This window comes from Aspergillus japonicus, assembly GCF_003184785.1.
Source record: "Aspergillus japonicus CBS 114.51 unplaced genomic scaffold BO86scaffold_40, whole genome shotgun sequence".
NCBI classification, from domain to species: Eukaryota; Fungi; Ascomycota; class Eurotiomycetes; order Eurotiales; family Aspergillaceae; genus Aspergillus; species Aspergillus japonicus.
In genome coordinates this window covers 189452-209346 of record NW_020291677.1, presented here as the reverse complement: position 1 = coordinate 209346, position 19895 = coordinate 189452, and the positions used below count along the sequence as shown (strand labels likewise).

Here is a 19895-nt window from a genome sequence, read left to right as displayed (position 1 = left end):
ATACTATTAGTAAAAAATTCTACAGCAGATTTAAATTAGCTAAAATCTAATATAAAAAGAATAAAAATAATTATAAAAAAAATATATATTATAAAAGTTTTTTTACTAATTTTATATAGAAGCTACCCCAGCTGCTGTAAAAAAATAACTTTATAAAAAAATACTTTAATTAAAATAAAAAAAAACTGTAGAGGCAGCTTATTTTATAAAAAAAAATATCTACAAAAAAATATTACTTATAATAAAATATTAGTTAAAAACTATTTTATTTTATAAAAAAATTATATTTTTTAAACAACTACTAGTTAAGACTAAAGATTTTTATAAAACTATATAATAATTTTATTATAAAGTATTTTATAAAAGTAAAAATCTAAAAGTTAATTTTATAAAAGTTTTAATAGCTAGAACTAGCTAAATTTATATAAAACTACTACTATATATATAAAATATATTAAAATAAATAAGTAATTTATAAAAAATAGTAAAAACTATTAAAACTACTATTATTTATTATAAAATTTTAAAAAAAAAGTAACTATAGACTTTATTATAAATCTATCTATAAGTACTTATAAAAATAAAAATTTATAAAGAATTTATAATAATATTATAGTTATAATAGATTAGTTTAGTAAAATAGCTTACTTTATTTCTATTTATAAAATATTATTAAAAAAAGTTTATAATAATTTTTTTTAAAAAAATCTTTTAATTATATAAAATATCTGGAAAGGTAATTACAAACTATAAACTAATTTTTATAAAAAAATTTTAATTAAATTTTATTTATATTTTTATAATTAAATAAAACTTAAGTACAGCCTACCACCTGTAAATAAATAATTAAATAAAAAAAATAAATAGTATATTAAAATAATATTTATAAAACTATATTAACTTTAAATAAAATAATTAAATAAAAATACTACTATTTATAAAATTTATTTATAATAATTTTTTATAAATATTAATAAAATACTTTTTATTTTTTATAATAACTATATAATATCTGTAAGTAATAGCACTTAACTTATAAATACTAAAAAATTTTATAAAAAAATTAAAGTAATATTTTTAAAAAATTAAAAAAATAAAAAAAAAATAGCTGTAAATTTTAAGTAGACTTATATATACTAAAAAAACTTTTATAATAAAAGTTATAAAGCTACTGTTTTTATAGTAAACTAAGAAATTTAGTTTTTTATAAAAAGTTTACTATAAAAAAAATAAATAAAAAACTAGACCAGTGCTATTGTAAATTATTTTATATAATTAAAACAATAAATAAATAGATTTATAAACTAAAATTATATATAAATTTTTAAATTTATTATATTTTTTATATATTTTTACTTTATAAATATTATATAATAAAAAGAATAGACTTATAAAAATATTTTTTTTAAAAAAATAAAAGTTTAAATAACTATAAATACTATTTAAAAGTATTACTAGATTTACAATACTATAAAAAAATTATAAAAATCTTAGTTAAATAAAAAAAATACTATAATAAAAAAAATACTCAAAAATCTGCTGTAAATCTATATTATTTATAAATTTATAAAAAATTTATCTTATAAAAGTATAAAAAATTTAATTAAATAATTAAAAAAACTAGATTAAATATAGACTGTATACTATCTGTAATTATATATTTTATATAACTAATATAAGTTATAGTATTTATTTATAATAGTTAAAAGCTAAAATATATAAAAATATATTATTATTTTATAAAAAAATAGTATTTATTATTTATATATAAATAGTTATTATACTTTTAACTAATTTTTTTATTAATATAGTTATAAAAACCCTTTTAAAAAAAATTATAATAATATTTATATATTTAATTAAATAGTAGCTGCTAATTAGTTTAAATTATAAAAATACTTTTATAAAACTATATTTAAATAGTTAGCTGTTTAAAGTTTAATTATTTAATATATAGTATAAACAATATAATAGATTTACAGATCTAGATCTGCTTATAATCTAATAAAAGCTGTAAGCCTATTTAAAAAAAAGCCAAATATTATAATAAATATTATTTTTAAATAATTTAAAAACTAAATTATAAAAAATAATTTAATAAAAAGTAAAATATTTTAATTTTTATTATTAGCTTATTAATAAAAAGCCGGCTAATTTTAGTTAATTTTAAATATATCTATAAATAATAAAAATAATTTTAAAAATATAAAAATATAAGCTATAGAGGCTACTATAATATTTCTTATTATAAATTAGAAAATCTTATTTTTTTATATATAAATAATAGTATATAAAAAAAAACAACAGTAGTAGTAGATATAATAATAGTAAATATAATAAAAATAAATATAGTAGTAGTAGTTATAAAAATAAATATATTTATAATATTAATAATAATAGATCTAATAGTAGTAGCAGTAGTAAAAATACTTTCTTTTATAATAAAAAATAATAGTAAAATATACTATAAATAGTTAACTAAGTATAAATTTATTTTATAAATAATTTATATAAAAAAAATAAAATAAAATAGGCTAACATGGCCTACAGATACAAAGCTTAAATAGTATACTATAAAAAAAATTAGTTAAATTTTATAAAAAAAAAAATAGGGCCAAGCCCTTATAAAAAAACTAATAAAATATTTTAAATAGTATTATAAAAAATTAGTTAGCTAAATATTAACTTACAGAAGCACCTAAAAAAATACTATATAAAAAACTTATTTAAAAAAAAAAAAAGTCTAAAATTTAAAAAAAAAGTTTTTTTATATTAAAAAAAATCTTACTTCTGTAAATTTAGCTCTGCTAGTTTTAACTGCAAAATATTTTAAACAGCTAAAATAAATAAATCAAAAAAATTTAATACTATTTACTAAAAAAAAGATTTTTTAATTATAAAAAAAACTATTTATAAGCTATTATAAAAAGGCCGGCTAGTAAATAATAAACTATATACTAGTAAAAAAACTTTATAAAAATAGTAATAGCAGCAGTATAGTATATCTTTTTATAAAAATATAAAATAATAAACTATTTTTCTACTATTTTAATTTTTATACAAATATTTATAAAGTAGAAATTTTAATAGTACTACTATAAAAAATAATACTTTTTTATAAAAAAAAAAAAGCAGTTGTAAAAATCTAAACAGCCCTTTTAATTTTTATAAATATTTATAAAAAAAATATATATAAATAATTTAAGGTAGTAGTTATATAACAGCTAAATAAGCCGGCTACAGCTGCTCCTAAAACAGCAGCTGCCTTATAAATTAAATAAAGTAGTAATAATATTTTAAAATAATATATTAACACCTTTGGCTTTGCAAAAGCTATTTATTTATCATACTATTTCACCCCTTAGCCCTTATAACAATAGTTATACTATTTTTTAAAATATTTTTAATATACTAGGTAAACTTTTTAGAGGTGTTTAGTATCACTAAAAACTGTAAAATTACTAATATTTTATTAAAACTACTATTTCTAAGGGTAAAAGCTATATAGTATTAAAAAATAGGCTGGTATCTGGTTTTTAATCTAGCTAAATAGTTAAAATAATAGTTTAAACTGCATAATTTTTTATAACTAACTTTTAAATTCTTTATTAGCTACTGGGTTAGACTATCTTTAAATTTATAAATAAAATATAGCTTAAAGAGCTATAAATAGGATTAGAAATAAACTAGCAGTTAAAAAGATTATAAATTATATATAGGGCAGTTAAAAAAACAGTTAGATTATTATAATAGGACAGATTAGTAGATAAAGCAGATAGAATTGGTGCATTAGATCTGTACTGTAACAACTAATATAGTATAAATAGTACCGTAGGCCCTTTTATTTTATTAATACTATTTAAATAGTTTATAGCTATATTTTTTAAATATTTTAGTATATATTTTTTAGCTATTTAAACAGCTATATTCTTACTCTTTATAATAGCTTCAGCCGGCAGCCTCAAAAATTATTATAATATTTAAAATAAAATACTAAAATTTTTAGCTTTTTAGATATATTTTTACAGCTTTAAACTATTACTAATAGTTTACTGCACCTAGTAAAGCTGGTATTTTATTAATATCTACTATTTACAGTTTTATTATATTTTTATATTTACTGTATTATTTAATCATATATTTTTGCTAATCTGGACTGTAGCAATTACTTAGTAAGGGCTGAATATAAAAGTTAATAAAATTTGATTAGTTAAAATATTTTTAGTAAATATATTAATATTAAATAGTAGAAAAAAACTAGTAAAGTAATATATCTTTAATATCTATTCTACTAAAAAAGTATATAGAGATATAAAAAGTAATAAATTTAAGGCTTTAGGCCCAAGCTGAGCTTATAACCTGTAGAGGAGTATAATGTCTGGGGCTAAAAACTTAAAGCTATACAAATTTATTAAATTGCTTATAATATTGTCTGTAGAAGGAATTAGCTACGGCTATATAGTGTTTTTATACTCCGGCGCCACGTGACCCGGCGACATCAGGCCACATACGCCGACAAAACTGAAATCGGAGCGAGCTTATGTCGAAACCATATACCAATCACAGGTAGCAAGGTTTTGCTACACAAGAGAACAGTTCAGTGGGCATGGAAAGGATACACAAATGATCAGGAAGAAGCTGGCTTATCTTATGTCTAAAGGCTTTAACCCATTGTGATGCAATGGGATGATGATGACACTGCTCAAATACTCTACCAGGACACCCAGTCACATGTTACCCCAAGTATGTGAAACGCTACGGAAAAAGAATATGCGTAGCACAAGGCAAAGAGCCATATATAGATGCGGAACTACACGACGAAGAGGGACTCATCATCTAGGAATCACATTGCACACGACATGGAAAGAGCTCTGAAGTTGGGAATGAGTCGCTCGTACTGCAAACAGAAACACGAGGTTGCCCCTGCCAGCAAGTAAGTACAATTATGCCAGTCCTCCACGGCAACATTCAAAGCCGGTCACCGAGCAGAACACATCTAACTGGCTAGCAGAGAGAGAGAGCTAAGGGTACAACTGGAATAGTAGCAACGTAGCGTAAACGGGATTATGCTTTCCGGTGCCTCGGGCCACTGAGCTGCTATGTGTGTGTCTGGGCAGGCCATCATGTTATAAAGATTTCGCGGTAAAATTGCTTTCACCTTGTCGGTTCAGGTCAGATTATAGAAGAAAAGAATTACCCCGAGTTACATAAGTCAATGTTGCCGGCGTATGGTGGCGTGGCGGCCCTGATTTACCCAAGTGAGATATGCTCACCATCAGTAGAAATAGTTTCGCCCATCGAAGGACATGTGCAGGGTCACAAGTGCATGAGAACAACTATTGTCAGTATTTGTTCCTGAATTAGGCGCCTGGGTGTCTTGAAGACTCGAAGGTCAGTGCTTCATGCTTACTGGAGCACGGAACTTGTGGGAGGATGGGTGACTGGGTTGCAGGGTATAAAGAGTGGGACCCCATCATTGCGCACTGAGTGAAGACTTTCTCTATCTGTCAGTTGCCTTGTTGAAGGGATCGAATTTCCCCCTTGTTCCCCCCCCCTCTTCCTTTTCGCTCACTCTTGCTCCTGCCCCTGCTAGATACATTGACTAACCTCCTTCCATTACAGGGCACAATTGTCCTTCTGATTGATTATGAGGACCGGATCGAGTCAATCAAGAATTTTCTGAAAGAGAGATGGCCGAGGCACTTTCAGGTGATCGACAATCAGTTGAATTACGACCCCAAGGTGACAGGCTCTATCATGATCCCCGTACACTTGATCCCCCTGGACCGACTGGGTCTTGGGAAGGACTTCGACAGAGAATGTGGGCTGAAGAACATCGCCGAGGTTGGCAAGACGGCGCCGCGAATTCCGGAGGACGCTATCACGGAGCAATTACGTACGGCAGTCAGCAGGTACGGGGTGACCTGGAGCGCGGAGCGCATCACGGCGGAGCTTCAGGCGTCGGATGTCCGACGTCCAGAAAAATCCCAGGGAAGCCAAGGCCAGGAGTCCGGACTGGATGAGACCCCTAGCTTGGATAATTCGGAGGACTCGCGGGATGTGGCAGGACTTTGCTCGTGCCTCCCGTGGCTCGCGCGGCTGTGGCCGTGAGCTACAAGATAATTCCCACAGAGACTCGGCCCCAATGACCCCCTTGATCACGTACGTTCTAGAAGAGTCTTGGAGTCGTTGACGTTATCTTTCTTTCTTTCTTACTGAAATTGGAGTATCTTAAGAATCTTAGTTGCAGGCCATTGGAGTTATCGTTGGTTTCATATTATATCCATGGACTCCACAAGGAGGTGTAGAGACTGGAGAGCGGATGGAAAGAAAATCTCCCAGCAACTACCTAGCAGTGCCTAGTAGTGCTGGTAATGGTAACTTTAGCTAAGCTAAAGTACCTAGGTGTTACCTGCTGCCGCAAGGCGAGGTTCGTATCTGGGCTGGCTGCCATCCAGATTCCATGTGTAATCGCGCCTGCGCCAGCGGATGGCATTCTTGTAGTCCTGGGGAGTCAGCCACTCGTCTGGTCCCCGGGCTTGGTCGCTCTTCTCCTTCAGGTGCGGGAAGCGATCAGTCAAACTCTGCCAAGCCAGAATACTCTTCATCGGGAAGGGACTGATGTCTTCCGGAAAGACGCCATTAGGTTCAAGGACCCAGGCGAGAGTGCCCAATATATGGTAGCAACTACACACCTGGAAGGCTCTTCGGAAGATATGGAGGTCCAGTATCCTTTGTGGAGTCGGGTATACCCCGCCATCCTTTATCATATTGGTCATCTGTAAGTAGTAGAACCACGGTCCATGGAAATTTTCGAGGCGAAGCCATCGAGGATCAAGACCCCTCAGGGTGAGCTCAGGCGCCTTGGTGAAGGCTTTGTTCACGCGAGCACGGGCCCAGGGAGGCGGGGCCCCGCTGCGGGGCTCCTCAGCAGCAGCAGCAGCAGCAGTAGCAGTACCGTCCTCTTCTTTCTCCGGGATCAACGAGGAGAAAATATTGGAGAGTTGCTCCACCCACATGCAGCTGTCGGACAATGAGATGTAATCCAGATGCTGGGGCCCGTACAGGTAATAGTCGCGGAAGGCGAGGCGGATTAGGCCTTCCACCATCCGCGCCGGCTGGAACATCTTGACCTCGTAGGTGGCCTGCTCGCACGAGGCGAGACGCGTATCGGTCGAGACCAGGTAGGTCTCATCATCTTCGGCCAGCGGACCACAGGCCGGAAGCTCCACGGTCGGGAACCAGTCCTCGTGGCTGAACAGGTTGAGATCCACATGGAGCTCTTCCCCCGGGGCTGCCGGCTGGAGGTGGAAGAATGAGCGGGCACCCACCACGTCCGATGGAAGTTCGCCCGCAGATTGTAGATGAAGTTACACGGGGCTGCTTCGTAGTTGTATTCCTGGTCCTTCCAAAGACAGATCTTCTCAATAAGGCGGCAGCCATCGTCGAAGTTGGCCTTGCGCAAGACCTGGACCGCCTGCTCCTGCAGGGACCGCGGGATGACGAGGTCGAGGGAGTTGATAGGATTCTGGCAGCCAAAGTGCCGCCACATACCGTCATTGATCACATGGCAGGGAATCTTGTTCTGCCCCAGGAGCTTGGCGATCTGTTCAATCAAGGCTATGTCCGCTGGTTGGCCGGTGTATTTGAACGGCTTAGCCTTGGAGGTCGTCGGCGGCAGGGGTCGTCGGAAAACGGGACCAAGGTATATTCTCCCATGAAATACACCGTCGGGTTGACGATTTCCCATGGACTAAACTCAGGCATTGTGTCGAAGCAAACGGTATTTAGGATCGAATCGTGTGGGTGGTTTGGGCATGGTGTCTGAATAGGCCCGGACATGACCTCCGTATTCATATTCCTCGCTCATCCTCCCGAGACCCAGTAACAGCGAGCTTCGAGGGAGATGAGCTCGAACACATCCGGGAGAATGACGTTTTTCTTGTTTCGACTCTTTCTTTTGGCCTGGCTAGACTTAATGGCGGTGCTTTGTCCAAGGCCCCTATACAAAGGCACACGAACTGAGATGAGCTGGCTCTACCACTAGCCGAGATTTTGAGCCCATTGACCGGGCCTGATTCCCTTGTTCATTTGTCTGGAAGGCCTCAGCAGGATCTGAATGCTGATCGGACACGGTAGGGCCGGCTGTCACCAGCGAATTCTGATTCTTTGCTCTTGACGGAATTTACTTAGCTGCTATTGTCTAGCTCGTGTCGATGTTTATGCATCATACATGAGAGCCTTCTTACCAGCCCAAGTAGTATTTATGATGTACTGTACAGTACCTTACTGCTCGGCTCGCCTGACTACGTATCATGTGATTGGTTTTGTGCCAATTCGCCCCAGATACCTCGGGGGAGTTTGTGCCTCTACCGTGGCCTCAGGGTAAAGGGCTATGAGTTGCGTGTCATCCGTTGTCTACATAGCGTTCCCCGGTATAGCTAGATCACGTGCTTGTACCTAGCCACAGAGAATCGCGCTAGCCATCAGCAAGAATGACGGCAACTTTTCTAGGACTATATTCTCATCGAAAGATAAGCCATATGTAGTCCCGACTGTCGATATTTATTCGTATCAGAGTCTAATGAACGAGAATATATTGTTTACATTCTCGAGTCACTCAATTTAACTTGATATTAGAGCCAAGCAAGGCGAAATCTAGTTTTGATATCTATTATACATGACCAGCAAAAGTCCCCACATCAGTTAGCGATCACTTTCCAATGCCTGACCTAGCACCCTCTCATTCTCACTTGAGAATAGGCTTCCTCCGGTACTCATGATTTAGCATAATCAACTGATTCTTTAAGGACTCTTCCGCAGAGTGACTTTGCACGGGAAGCCCTGAGCGGGATGGCCGGCGCCCTTCTGAATCATGTAGGCCCGCTCTTCGAACACGGTCCGAATCCCGCCGTTGGACGGATTCAGGTTATCATATTCCGCATATGCATCGTGGAAGTCGAACTGGCGCACAATCATGGCGAGGGTAGCCTTGACACCCAGCAGCGAGATGTTCTGGCCGATGCAGTTGCGGGGCCCGTGCTCAAATGGGCGCCAGCCACCGGTGGGTGGGTACAGGGGGTGATCGGGGGCGACGAGCCAGCGCTCGGGGAGGAAGGCGTGCGGCTGCGGCCACGCGGACGGATTGCGGTGGACGGCTGGGTGCACGATCCAGATCGCACAGCCCTCAGTGGGGAACGATCGACCCTTGTCGTCGCGGAGTGACACGCCCGGGCGCCCACCCCGCAGCCCGTTCGCCGGGGGGAACAGACGCAGCGTCTCCTTGATGACGGCATGCGTGTAAGCCAGCTGGTTGATCTTCTCGGGGTGGGTCTGAAGCACGGCATTTGCGCTCGAGGGGCCGAAGACCCGGTCGTGCTCCGCGCGGACTTCTTCGAGAGCCTTCGGGTTTTTCGAAAGAAGGTACAGCGCGTAGATGATTGTGGTCGCTTCCGAATCATGCCCGACGAACAGGAACAGGCGGATCTGGATAGTCGCCCAGCGCTTGAAATCTGGATCGAGCGCCTGCTCCGGCGAACGCGTCTTCATATAATCCGCAATCACTAGGTCCATGATCGATTGCGAGCGCGCGTTGCCCGAGGGTTTGGCGGTGGTTTGACACCACTCCTGGTACCGCTGGTCGAGCTCGAGCCCAATGAGGTGGTCGAGCGTGCGTCCGTTCTGCCACTGCCGGTAGAATCGACGGGGATTCCATCGAGCGAGCATGCCGCCGGCCTCGATTCCACATTCAAATTCAATCGTGTCTCGCATGGCCGCCGCAATGGGGTTGTGTTGCTCTTGGAAGTGGAAGCGCGTGTTCCTAGATTGTCCCAGATTAGTGCATACGCCCGTCTGACCCGGATCCGAGCCCTGGAAGGAGGAGGATGCTCACAGGGCCACGTTTCCAATGATATCCATGGTATAGCGACAGGTCAGCTGGTCGAGGGAAAAAGTGTCTCCCTTGTGCGCATGCTGTGTGAGCATCTGGATGAAGACCTCGGCCTCCTCGAGGATGCAGGGCAGGTGGTTCATGGCCGTCGCCATGCTAAATCCATGGTTAAACATGTCCCGCGACTTTTTCCAGTGGGCGCCATTGGTGACAAACAGGTTGTCTGAGCCACCCGCCATCGGATTGATAAAAGACTGGAGGACGTCGGGTTTAGGGAGGTCATAAGTTTGGGCGGCCTCAACAGCCAGAACTGGAGATGTCACCACCAGCATCGGGGAGCTGAAAGGCCACACGTCCACATAAAACCCGGCTTCACCGTCGGGTACCTCGGCGGATAGTAGGGCAAAAAGCTCGGCTTCACGGGCATCCGCCGGCCCTTTTTTGTGTAGCCCAGCCATCACCGGCAGATTTCCCAGGATAGGGTTCCATGACGGCATGGGCTGGCAGAGTGCATCAATATCGCGACCGTTGGTTTCCATGGGGTTGGGGGGGTGGGGGGAGGGATAGGCGTACATACCAGTCCTTGCTTTCTCAGGCGGTGAAACATCAATCGCATCTTGACGAGTTCATAAACAAAGGAGGTGATGCAGATAGTTGCTACTGTCACCAACAGGCGGCTCGCCAATGGAGCCCATTCCCCGGTGTGGGCAGTCATGGTTGTGGTGATGGTCGAGGTCCAGAGATGAATGAAAGGGGGAACGATGAGTTGGCAAGGAAGGAAGATGTAGCAGCAACTAAATGAGTAAGTGAGTGAGTGAGCGAGCAAGCGAGCAAGCAAGCAAGCAAGCAAGCAAACAAGCGAGTGACTACTAAGTCAATATGTGAGGTGGGTGTAAGGTAAGTAGGGCAAGTAAGGTAAGTAGAGAAGAAAGGGGAGGAGGAGTAGGAGGCAATTTGGAAAGGAAAGCGGAGAAGCAGCGGGCGGCGGCGGGCGCGGGAAAAAGCACGCACAAGAAGGGCGTGTTTTTCTGTGTTCCTGTGTTGCTGTGTTGCTGTGTTGCTGTGTTTCGGTTTGCACAGCACAAACAAAGACAAAGACAAAGACCAAGAAAAGCGCAACCCCTGGCTTAGACTAGTGGGACCAGGATGCGGGAGGAAGGAGGAAGGAGGAAGGACAAATTGAGTGAACCGAAGCAACCGAGATGTCAGCAGCTGCTGCACTGGGCCCCAGCTGGGCCCCGGCTGGGCCCCGGCTTAGCCCCCACTCGGTTCTTGTCTTTTCAGTGTTCAGTGTTCACCCATTCACAGCGACTTAAAAGTCATTCGATACGCTAAGCACGATAAGCACGCTAAGCACGCTAAGTGCTCTAAATGCACTAAGTGGGGACGGGATGGAGGCTGCCCACTGCCCACTGCCCACTGCCCAGTGGCCCCAGTCTTGTCTTTTTGCCATTTGGCCCCCAAGCAGCCCTAACTTAGTCGACCGGAGTAAGCCTGAAAAGAGGGGTTGCATTGCAGTCAACTGGCTTCCCGTTTTCTGCACAATTCTTGTTTCTCCCGCTTGAGGCTGTGTAATTGTTACCTACTAACTACAGGACCTAGTATGCATGATCCCATGCTATTCACCACTTCTTCAGCCAGACATCAGCATGTACCTATATCAGGTACAGTACTCTACAGCACACAGTTCTTCACTTGGCATAAGGCACACCTGCCACCGTCTCGGATGACCCCATCCAGCCCCAATGAACCACACATAAGTACTACAAGCACGCCTTGCTGCAAACCGTGGACCCCGCTGACAGGCTGCATGTCAGATCCGCTGAACCCCCTCAACCCCCTCACCCCCCTCAACAACCTCAGGAATCCCAGAAATCTCAGCAAGAGTACTCAAGCCTAACCTGCTCTTTGTCGTCCACCATGGCGCCTCAAGACTCTGCTGGGCGGATTCCCAAGCAGAGTTTCATTGTGAGTTGAGCTCCCCTTCTGAAGAGGGACCATATCAAACTGACTGGAGGGCAAAGATCTCGATTTCCGTGCTACTAGTCCCGGCTATCTTGGGCGTATTTGCGCGCCTGTTCATCCGCCTGCGCATTCAGAGGCAGAGACCCTCAACGGACGACTATCTCCTGGTCGTTGCCCTCGGCTTCCTCCTGGCGAGTATCATCATCATGTATACGGAGGTGGTGGATCGGATGTATCTGGTCTTTGCCATCAGTCAAGGCATGGCCGATGTCGCCATCCCCGCGGATATCATCCAAGTCTCGTACTTGTTCCATCTCTGGAGCGACGTCTGTCTCTTGATCTCCTGGTGTGCTTTCAGTGCCGTCAAACTGAGCTTCCTCTTCTTCTTCCGGAAGCTGATCGAGCGGATGAAGGCCTGGCAGCTGTACTGGTGGGCCATCTTCATCTACACGATCTGTGTGCTGATCTACGGATCCTTGATCTTCTTCGTCAGCTGTCCCTACTTCTTCGATCCCCGCGAGAGTGAGTGGGCCTTGTCCGGGGAACCGGTCCGAGTTGTGGCCTGCTAACAAGAACCAGATGCGTGCGCGACCGGGAGCAACAAGCAGGTGATCGTGAACGAGTCCATCGCACTGGCAGTCCTCGACACGGTGGGCGACCTTTTGAGTGAGTTTCTTTCCTTTCTTGATCGTGTATCTCACTATCCACGTCACGATCCTGACAACGGACCAGTCCTTGTGATCCCGATCCACGTCATCTGGAAGGTCCGGGTGCGATGGCCGCAAAAGGTCCTCCTGACCTGCTCCCTCTGCCTGACGGTCATCATGATCGCCCTCTCGATTGTGCGGGTCTGTGGGCTCGTGGCCGGCGAGATGGTCGACACCATCTGGGAAACCTATTGGCAATTCTTGAGCGCGGAGGTCGGGGTCTTCCTGGCGGCGGCCGTCTCGTTCCGCTCGCTCTTCGTGGCCCACCAAAAGTCCTATGCCCCGGCCCACTACTCGGTCAAAAAGTTCCTGCAGCAGTCGTTCCAATCCCCGCGGAAGCGCGATCCTCTGACCCTCACCGAGTCATGGCTCGAGATGCCCGAATCCGACATGGAAGCGTTATCGGGTAATAATGTCGACGCCACGCATCCAGCCCGGGGGGAGTGACCGCACCCGTGATGAATAAGAGGTAAAAGCATGACCACCCAGGCGTCCATCTGCCGAGCGGGGTAGGCGGTTGAAGACTTGAGCCCTGGCCCTTATCGCCGAACGTTCTTGATTGTTCACGTCAAAACTGTGGCTGGCTTATGTGGGACATTGTAGATTAATTTGGGATTAGTAACGTCTTAACCATTTCTTATCTTTTTCTTTTTTTTTTTTTTTTTTTTTCTGTCGTCTTCTTCTGAAGATGACCCCACCCCGCCCGTGAAATGCCGGGATGGCGGGGACAACAGCCGGGTACGCCGACGGTGACGGGACACAGTGTACATACACACAACACAATATGTATTGCATGTATTGCATGCACTATGTATAGTAGTTAGTGTTATATGTACTGTACATAGGTAGTACACAGGTAGTACCACTTACAGAGCCTCCCGTGACGAATCTGGTTGGGGGCGATTAGGTTAGTTCCCGTGGGAACTTGGCCAACTGGACTGAGTCCATGCGCGGTGGGTGGTATGTAGTTGCATTATCATTGGTCAGAGAAATAAGAACGAATGAAAATTGAAGTTTTTTTTATAAAAAAACAAAAAAAAAAAAGAAAGAAAAAAAAAAACTCGTTCAGTCATCTCAGGGCTGCTCAGTGGTCACTGCGGTTACCTTTTCCCCCATCCCGTTTCCTTCATAGGTTCGTAGCTATAGGTCCCACCACGGTACCCGCACCAGCTAACCTGTACCTGCAACTACTACCTAAGTACGGAGTAGTATTAATGCACGGCCTGCAGTCCCCGTCACAGTCAGCCCACCTTTGCAGGCAGTGGACGGCAAGTTGGGTAGGCACGGCCTCCCGTAGTACCCTAATTGTCGTCCACTTGTCGTCCACTTGTCCACTCGTGGGTCCTTTCCACTTCCAGCCCCCCAGGGATCAACCGTGATCCAGCCAGTCAATTATCCTAGATATCCCATCTCACCCCTTAGTCCAAAAGTGCTTGTCAAGCCTCGCGGGTAAGCATGAGGGGTCAACCCACGGGTGCAGCTCTCGTCTCCTCCATTTCCTCCGTCCCCTCATCCGCTTATCCACCCACACCACACCAGCCAACTCAACCCTCTCTCTCCTTGACGGCCACCACCCAACCGCAGCCCATGATCAATCGAGGCGCATCAAGGCAGCACCGATACAGGATGCAAGTGCGGAGCTGGCGAGAAAGGGGGCCGAGAAGAGCAGAAGAAAGACTATCACTTGACGGGACAGATTGGGAGGAACCGCTGCGGCGACGGCAAATCCGAGCAGACCGAGAGTATAGCTTAACATGAAGGCGCGACCGGATCCCATGGTTATCGGTGGTGGTTTGGGGAAGTCCAGCGACGCAGCGCAGGATCAAAACGGAGCAGCCGAAGGCACACTTAGCTACTTATCTAGCGACAGGATTTTCCCACTGAATTCATCCTTCCCCCTTATCCACCCAAGGCTGACAGCCCGACAGGGATCAACTATCTCCTCATAGGTTGGTCCGTGCGACGACTGCAGTGGTCTCCCTCATGCAAGTGAGCGAGCCACCATATACCTCCGGTGTCATATCCATGATATCTGCATCGTCTTCCAAGGATGGCACTCCCTCCCCCCGCCCGGACGTTGACCCTCTATCTGTGCTAGTTCCTAATGGCATCAGCCGTGCACTGCCGCCGTTGGGGGCGGTTTCTTCCTCCTCGGTTGTAAGTTCGAGCTCGGTTACAGGCACAAACAAGTACTTTTGGCGAGGAATGGAAGTATTTGAAGGCCAGTCCGCCAGATGAGTAGGAGGTACGCAAGGATCCAGTCCTGTACAAGGGATCAATTCTGTCCACCCGATGCTCACCATGAGGGTTTATCCTAATGCACACCCATTGCTTGCACCGGAACTAGGAGATTGGTTCCTGTTTCTTATTGCCGGCTCGCTTCTGTTCTGCCTTGGGAACTATGCAGTGGGTGCCGTTCTGTTTCATAGAGGAACCGCCAATAAGTCCGGGTTCAAGACACCACCGCTGGTGCCCAGCGTTCTTCCCATCTGGGGCCACTTCTCTTTCCGAATGATCGTGGATCCGCGGGGATGGGCTCTCTCAGCAAGGTGCTACTCCTATCCATGCTATCTCTCGCCCCGTCCCGACTGACACGGAACGTGCAGGAACCTATTCGGGAATGCAACCCCGGTGAGGGCGCGGTTCCTGGCCAATGACGTCTACATCTTCCAAGGGACGAAGAACCTACATGCCTTCTTCCGCCAGCGCGATCTCTCGTCCTTCAATCTCCATGGGTTCCTGCTCGACCGCGCCTTTGGGCTGCCCGCTGCTGCGGTGAGAACCTACACGAAAGATGACTCGGGGGCCTACCCCAAGCCCTATCCGGAGAGCCAGGTCGAGCCGCGCAACCGACTGGAATACCAGCTGGAGCGCAGCTTACATCGCTTCCTGCTCGGGCCGGGCCTGCTGCCTCTCACCCGGCGATTCCAGCGCGCGATCGCGCAGCGCTTCTACACCCTCCCCATCGGCGGCGACTGGGTCCCGTGGGATAACCTCGTCACCTTCTTCGAGCAGGAGCTGGCGGCGCCGTTCCTCAATTCCCTCTGCGGGGACTATCTGCTGCGGGCGCACCCGGACTTTCTGACGAACCGATGGGCCTTTGAGAACAACATCTGGTCGATGATCGCAGGTCTCCCGAGATTTCTGGCTCCGCGGGCCTACCGGGCGCGCGATGGCGCTCTGCGGGCGCTGAAGGACTGGCACGTGTGGGCGCTCCAGAACTTCGATCCGGCGATGGTGGACGCAGATGGGGACGATCCGGTCTGGGGGTCCAAGTTCTTTCGCGAGCGCAAGACCATCTTCGACACCATCGACGGGTTCGACCTGGATGCCATTGCAACCCATGATCTGGCCTTTATCTGGGGGTAAGTTTTTCTTTCCTTTTGATTTTTCTTGTTTCTCTCTCTCTCTCTCTCTCTTCTTTGGGTTTCCCCTTTCTGTGGAATATGTTTCAACGACTAACTCGAAAGTTCGCATGCAATAGAACAACCAACAACAGCATCATCACCTCGTTCTGGACGGCGGTTGAGACCTTCAGCGACAGCCACCTGCTCGCGCAGGTGCGACAGGAGGCCGCAGCCTGCCGGATCGACGACCCGGCCGCCAGCGGCCCCAACCAGCCGCCGCAGTTTGACATGGAGAAACTGCTGCAGCAGCCGGTGCTGCAGGCCATCTACGCGGAGACGCTGCGGCTGCGCATCAGCGGGTACTTCGTGCGGCACCACTCCCACGGCGACATCCACATCGACGGGTGGCGCATCCCCAACAACCACCTCATCCTCACGAGCCCGATGCACGCGCACATGGACCCCACCATCTGGGCGGCCGAGCGGCCCGTCGACGAGTTCTGGCCGGGCCGGTTCCTGAAGCCCGCTGGTGGTGGTGGTGGTGGCTGGGAGTTCACCACGGAGCGGGCCCAGGGCGCCTGGATCCCCTACGGCGGCGGCTACCATGCCTGCCCCGGCCGGCATTTCGCCAAGATGATGATCATCTTCTCCACCGCGCTCTTGACCACCATGTACGACTGCGAGATCCTGGCCGATCCCAAGGATCTGGAGATGAGCATGCGCAACTTTGGCTTCGGCATGTCCGGGCCCAAGGGTAAGGTGCCTGCGCGGCTGCGGCGGAGGGTATATTGAGAGAGAGAGCGAGAGCCCGCGTTGGGAGGGTTCGGTTGCATCTGAGAATCGAGGGAAGTGACGGCGTCTTCTTCCGTTCATGTGTTGATGTGTCTATGTGTCCATGTGAGTCTAAAGGATATACTACTTTGATACCATCTGATCTATATATTGCTGAAATGAAACCAAAAATTCAAAATAGCAGTGTCTGTCTCTTTACTATATAAGAAAGGACTAGGGCTAGTGTGACCTTCTCAAGTGTTTTTTTTCGGTTGGAAGGTTGAGCAACAATACCCATCCTCATCCATCCACTGTATCAAGTATCTCCTTTCTCTATTTTATGTCCAGCACTTCTGTATGGTTTTTTCCTTTCCCCCCCCCCTTTTTTTTTTTAGACGACAACGGGAAGTGATCTTTACAAAGATCAGCTGGTTCCCACATGCCGCGATTTGATATCTATCCGTATTGCCCTATCCCGCATCATTCTTACAGAGGAGGTAAGACTTTATACTCCTTTACAGGTAGTTCCAGACTGGTGCCACGAATCTGGTAAGCCTGAGGATTAGGGTCTAGCTGTTCTCGCTCTTTGAATGATGAGACATCTAGAGCATGGGATATTTTTGGTGTGAGAGGGGCATACAGCAACTTGGACAAGCACCAGATTCATCCCGCTCATTATAGCACCGTTGCGCTAGGAAGAGAAAGCTGTGTGTGGGTGGTATGCTTCCGGAAGACGCGGAAGACTCGACAAGAAGGGCTGGGGATCCAGGTAGGTAATCTCCCCAGTTCTTGGCATTCCAGCGCTATCGACACACGGTCTCCCTTCATCAAGTTTTATTGGTTGAGTTTGATGCCATGACATCGGCACCAGGCGCATCGCCCAGATTTCCAGCCTGCACGTGGGCTCGCTAATCGATCAGATAACGTCGGTTAATGATTAGACGATACACCAGACTCTCGGCCTTGGGTACTTGGAGCCAATGGCTTGCGAAGTCCGACAAGATCTGACGATATTAAGCCTTGGTGCTGAGTCGTAGAGCCTCGCTTACAGAAACAGGGTCTATGCGGTGGCTGAAACGCCCTCTCTGTTCAGGGTGCCTTTGTCCCACGTGGTGGGCTTGAGGATGTTGATTGCAGCGTAGTTCCTGTCTTCGTTCCTGTTCTCCAGGTTTTCCAGCGAAATAGCCGAGATGTAGGCAATCCAATCGGATTCGTACAATGTACGACATTCGACCCCAACATCGGGATATAAAACACTCAGCGGTCAAGGCTCAGTGAGATGGGCTATCCAACAAGCTCGAGAACTGGTGATGGCGTATAAGCTCAAGTCCTTCCTTCTCTCCGTGGCCATGGCCACGGCGGTTGAGGGGAGCGCAATCCACCCGCGAGCGACGCCCACCCAGCCCAATTGGTTCCAGACCTCGCCTGATCTGTATGCTGGTGAGTGCCTTCGGACGTCCTTCCGCTCAACGAGCCAAAGTCCCTGAACGTGACATTAACTAGGCACTGTTGCGACCGGGGCTGCACCTTTCCTCGCTGAAATCAATCCCGCACCTTTCGGGGATGCTACCTATGTTCCCAATGCTCCACTCGAGACCTCGGAGCCCGTTCAGGGTGCGAAGGGGAGGAACGTCTTCCACCTGATGGGCGACCTGAGGTAAGATTTTACCCCTGGGTAACTGATACATCCTGATGAAAACTGACCTCTCCTCCACAGTCCTTACTTTTCGCCGGCCGAGGGCTTCGGGGTGAACGAATATCCCTTGCCCAAGGGTGCTAACATCACCCAGATGCACATGCTCCAACGCCACGGGGCGCGATATCCCTCATCCTCGGAGGGCCTGGACACGTGGGGTGAAGCCATCGCCAACGCCACCGCACAAGGACACGTTTTCTCCGGCAAGCTGGGGTTTCTGAACCAGTGGTCCTACCGCCTGGGCAAGGAGATCCTGGTCCCGCAAGGCCGCCAGGAATTATTCGACGCGGGGGTCCTGAACTTCTACAACTACGGCCATCTGTCCGACCGCCGCAACGGCACCGCGAAGCTCGTGGTGCGCACGACCCTGCAAGCGCGGATGCTCGAGAGCTGCGAGAACTTCCTGGCGGGCTTCTTCGGGCTGCACTGGCGCGACCACGCCAACATCCTGGCCACCATCGACCCGGCGACCACGGGCGAATCCGCCTGCACCAAGGCGTCGGCGACCATGATGGAATCCATCCAGATCCCCGTGGGCACCTGGATGGCGACCTATCTCGAGGCGCGCACCGCCGAGCTGCGGCGGCTGGCGGGGGGCTACAACTGGACGGTGACCGACACGTACCACGCGCAGGCGCTCTGCCCCTACGAGACCATCAGCCTCGGCTACAGCGACTTCTGCCAGCTGTTCACGTACGACGACTGGGAACACTACGCCTATCTCATGGATCTCGAGTTCGCGGGGCTCTCCGGCTTCCACAGCCCCACCGGCCGCGCGCAGGGCATCGCCTTCGTCGAGGAGTTCCTGGCGCGTGTGGAGGGCCACCTGCTTGACGTGCCCGCCAACACCACCGGGGCGAACGTGACGCTCGACACCAACCCCGTCACCTTCCCGCTCGACCAGAAGCTGTACTTCGAGTTCACCCACGATGCCAACATTGTCTCCGTGTTGACGGCGTTCGGGCTCACGCAGTTCGCCGACCCCCTGCCCCTCACCGGACCCACGAAGGGCCAGCAGTTCCACTCCAGTCGCCTCGTGCCCTTCGCGGGCCGTCTGAATATCGAGATCATCAGCGCGCCGCACAAGGTCTCGACCAGGCGGTCATCGTCCCGGGCCACCAGCACAACCGGCGGTGACTACGTGACTGACAGTGGCCCGACGCAGTATGTGCATTTCATCCAGAACCAGCGCACCATCCCGCTCCACGCCAGCTTTGCCGAGTGCGAGTACCGCGAGGACGGATGGTGTGAGCTGTCGACCTTCTTGAGGATTCAGGAGCAAAGTCTGGCGAAGGCGCAGTATCCGTATGCCTGCTTCGGGAACTGGACGATGAAGGGTTGGGGCGCTGTCACCAACGGGGTGCCTGCATGAGTACTAGGTAGAGAGATAGTATACCCTCTGCACGGTCACGATCCCATAGAAGCCCTGCCCCACCACGTGCAGCGGACTCGGCAAGGCACTGCATATTCCCCCTATATACCGAATTGGTCGCTACTATGTACCATCACATCAGCCAGAA

The 19895-nt window shown here is 46.1% G+C and overlaps 8 protein-coding genes across 8 annotated transcripts; 4 read left to right on the top strand and 4 right to left on the bottom strand.

The window, feature by feature from the left end:
- Positions 1-4859: 4859 nt before the first annotated feature.
- BO86DRAFT_435306 (uncharacterized protein) lies at positions 4860-6111 on the top strand (the record flags this gene model as incomplete). Its single annotated transcript, XM_025675950.1, has 4 exons — positions 4860-4933; positions 5135-5171; positions 5365-5391; positions 5623-6111. The coding sequence occupies 4 exons, from the start codon at positions 4860-4862 to the stop codon at positions 6109-6111; spliced, it is 627 nt and encodes a 208-aa protein (XP_025525841.1).
- Positions 6112-6401: 290 nt separating this feature from the next.
- On the bottom strand, positions 6402-7750 carry BO86DRAFT_401414 (uncharacterized protein; the record flags this gene model as incomplete). The annotated part of the gene is made up of 2 exons (XM_025673773.1): positions 6402-7294; positions 7375-7750. 2 exons carry the CDS (start codon positions 7748-7750, stop codon positions 6402-6404), a joined length of 1269 nt encoding a protein of 422 aa, XP_025525840.1.
- Positions 7751-8619: 869 nt separating this feature from the next.
- Positions 8620-11023, bottom strand: BO86DRAFT_390695 (cytochrome P450). The gene is made up of 3 exons (XM_025672456.1): positions 10467-11023; positions 9893-10389; positions 8620-9820 (listed from the first exon to the last, which is right to left on the bottom strand). Exons 1-3 carry the CDS (start codon positions 10602-10604, stop codon positions 8806-8808), a joined length of 1650 nt encoding a protein of 549 aa, XP_025525839.1. The 5' UTR covers positions 10605-11023; the 3' UTR covers positions 8620-8805.
- Positions 11024-11448: 425 nt separating this feature from the next.
- Positions 11449-13161, top strand: BO86DRAFT_390694 (uncharacterized protein). The gene is made up of 5 exons (XM_025672455.1): positions 11449-11649; positions 11707-11857; positions 11914-12376; positions 12434-12520; positions 12587-13161. The coding sequence occupies exons 2-5, from the start codon at positions 11810-11812 to the stop codon at positions 13006-13008; spliced, it is 1020 nt and encodes a 339-aa protein (XP_025525838.1). The 5' UTR covers positions 11449-11649; positions 11707-11809; the 3' UTR covers positions 13009-13161.
- On the bottom strand, positions 13075-13397 carry BO86DRAFT_143993 (uncharacterized protein). Its single transcript, XM_025666228.1, has one exon. It carries the CDS (start codon positions 13363-13365, stop codon positions 13177-13179), a length of 189 nt encoding a protein of 62 aa, XP_025525837.1. The 5' UTR covers positions 13366-13397; the 3' UTR covers positions 13075-13176.
- Positions 13398-13737: 340 nt separating this feature from the next.
- On the bottom strand, positions 13738-14402 carry BO86DRAFT_390693 (uncharacterized protein). Its single transcript, XM_025672454.1, has 2 exons — positions 14034-14402; positions 13738-13958 (listed from the first exon to the last, which is right to left on the bottom strand). Exon 1 carries the CDS (start codon positions 14336-14338, stop codon positions 14153-14155), a length of 186 nt encoding a protein of 61 aa, XP_025525836.1. The 5' UTR covers positions 14339-14402; the 3' UTR covers positions 13738-13958; positions 14034-14152.
- A 460-nt stretch (positions 14403-14862) lies between these two features.
- On the top strand, positions 14863-16700 carry BO86DRAFT_317363 (cytochrome P450; the record flags this gene model as incomplete). The annotated part of the gene is made up of 3 exons (XM_025668167.1): positions 14863-15110; positions 15168-15926; positions 16046-16700. 3 exons carry the CDS (start codon positions 14863-14865, stop codon positions 16698-16700), a joined length of 1662 nt encoding a protein of 553 aa, XP_025525835.1.
- Positions 16701-18028: 1328 nt separating this feature from the next.
- BO86DRAFT_420473 (histidine phosphatase family protein) lies at positions 18029-19747 on the top strand (the record flags this gene model as incomplete). The annotated part of the gene is made up of 3 exons (XM_025675208.1): positions 18029-18119; positions 18183-18336; positions 18397-19747. The coding sequence occupies 3 exons, from the start codon at positions 18029-18031 to the stop codon at positions 19745-19747; spliced, it is 1596 nt and encodes a 531-aa protein (XP_025525834.1).
- Positions 19748-19895: the final 148 nt, after the last annotated feature.

What these genes read in the sequence shown, in the direction of transcription:
- BO86DRAFT_390693 (XM_025672454.1), bottom strand. Translation starts at nt 14,338, where the DNA reads ATGGGATCCGGTCGCGCCTTCATGTTAAGCTATACTCTCGGTCTGCTC.
- BO86DRAFT_390695 (XM_025672456.1), bottom strand. Translation starts at nt 10,604, where the DNA reads ATGACTGCCCACACCGGGGAATGGGCTCCATTGGCGAGCCGCCTGTTG. An exon ending in GCCTGAGAAAGCAAGGACTG is followed by an intron (nt 10,390 to 10,466) that starts GTATGTACGCCT and finishes GCACTCTGCCAG; the next exon opens with CCCATGCCGTCATGGAACCC. An exon ending in ATCATTGGAAACGTGGCCCT is followed by an intron (nt 9,821 to 9,892) that starts GTGAGCATCCTC and finishes GGGACAATCTAG; the next exon opens with GAACACGCGCTTCCACTTCC.
- BO86DRAFT_143993 (XM_025666228.1), bottom strand. Translation starts at nt 13,365, where the DNA reads ATGCAATACATGCAATACATATTGTGTTGTGTGTATGTACACTGTGTC.
- BO86DRAFT_390694 (XM_025672455.1), top strand. Translation starts at nt 11,810, where the DNA reads ATGGCGCCTCAAGACTCTGCTGGGCGGATTCCCAAGCAGAGTTTCATT. An exon ending in TTCCCAAGCAGAGTTTCATT is followed by an intron (nt 11,858 to 11,913) that starts GTGAGTTGAGCT and finishes TGGAGGGCAAAG; the next exon opens with ATCTCGATTTCCGTGCTACT. An exon ending in CACGGTGGGCGACCTTTTGA is followed by an intron (nt 12,521 to 12,586) that starts GTGAGTTTCTTT and finishes ACAACGGACCAG; the next exon opens with TCCTTGTGATCCCGATCCAC.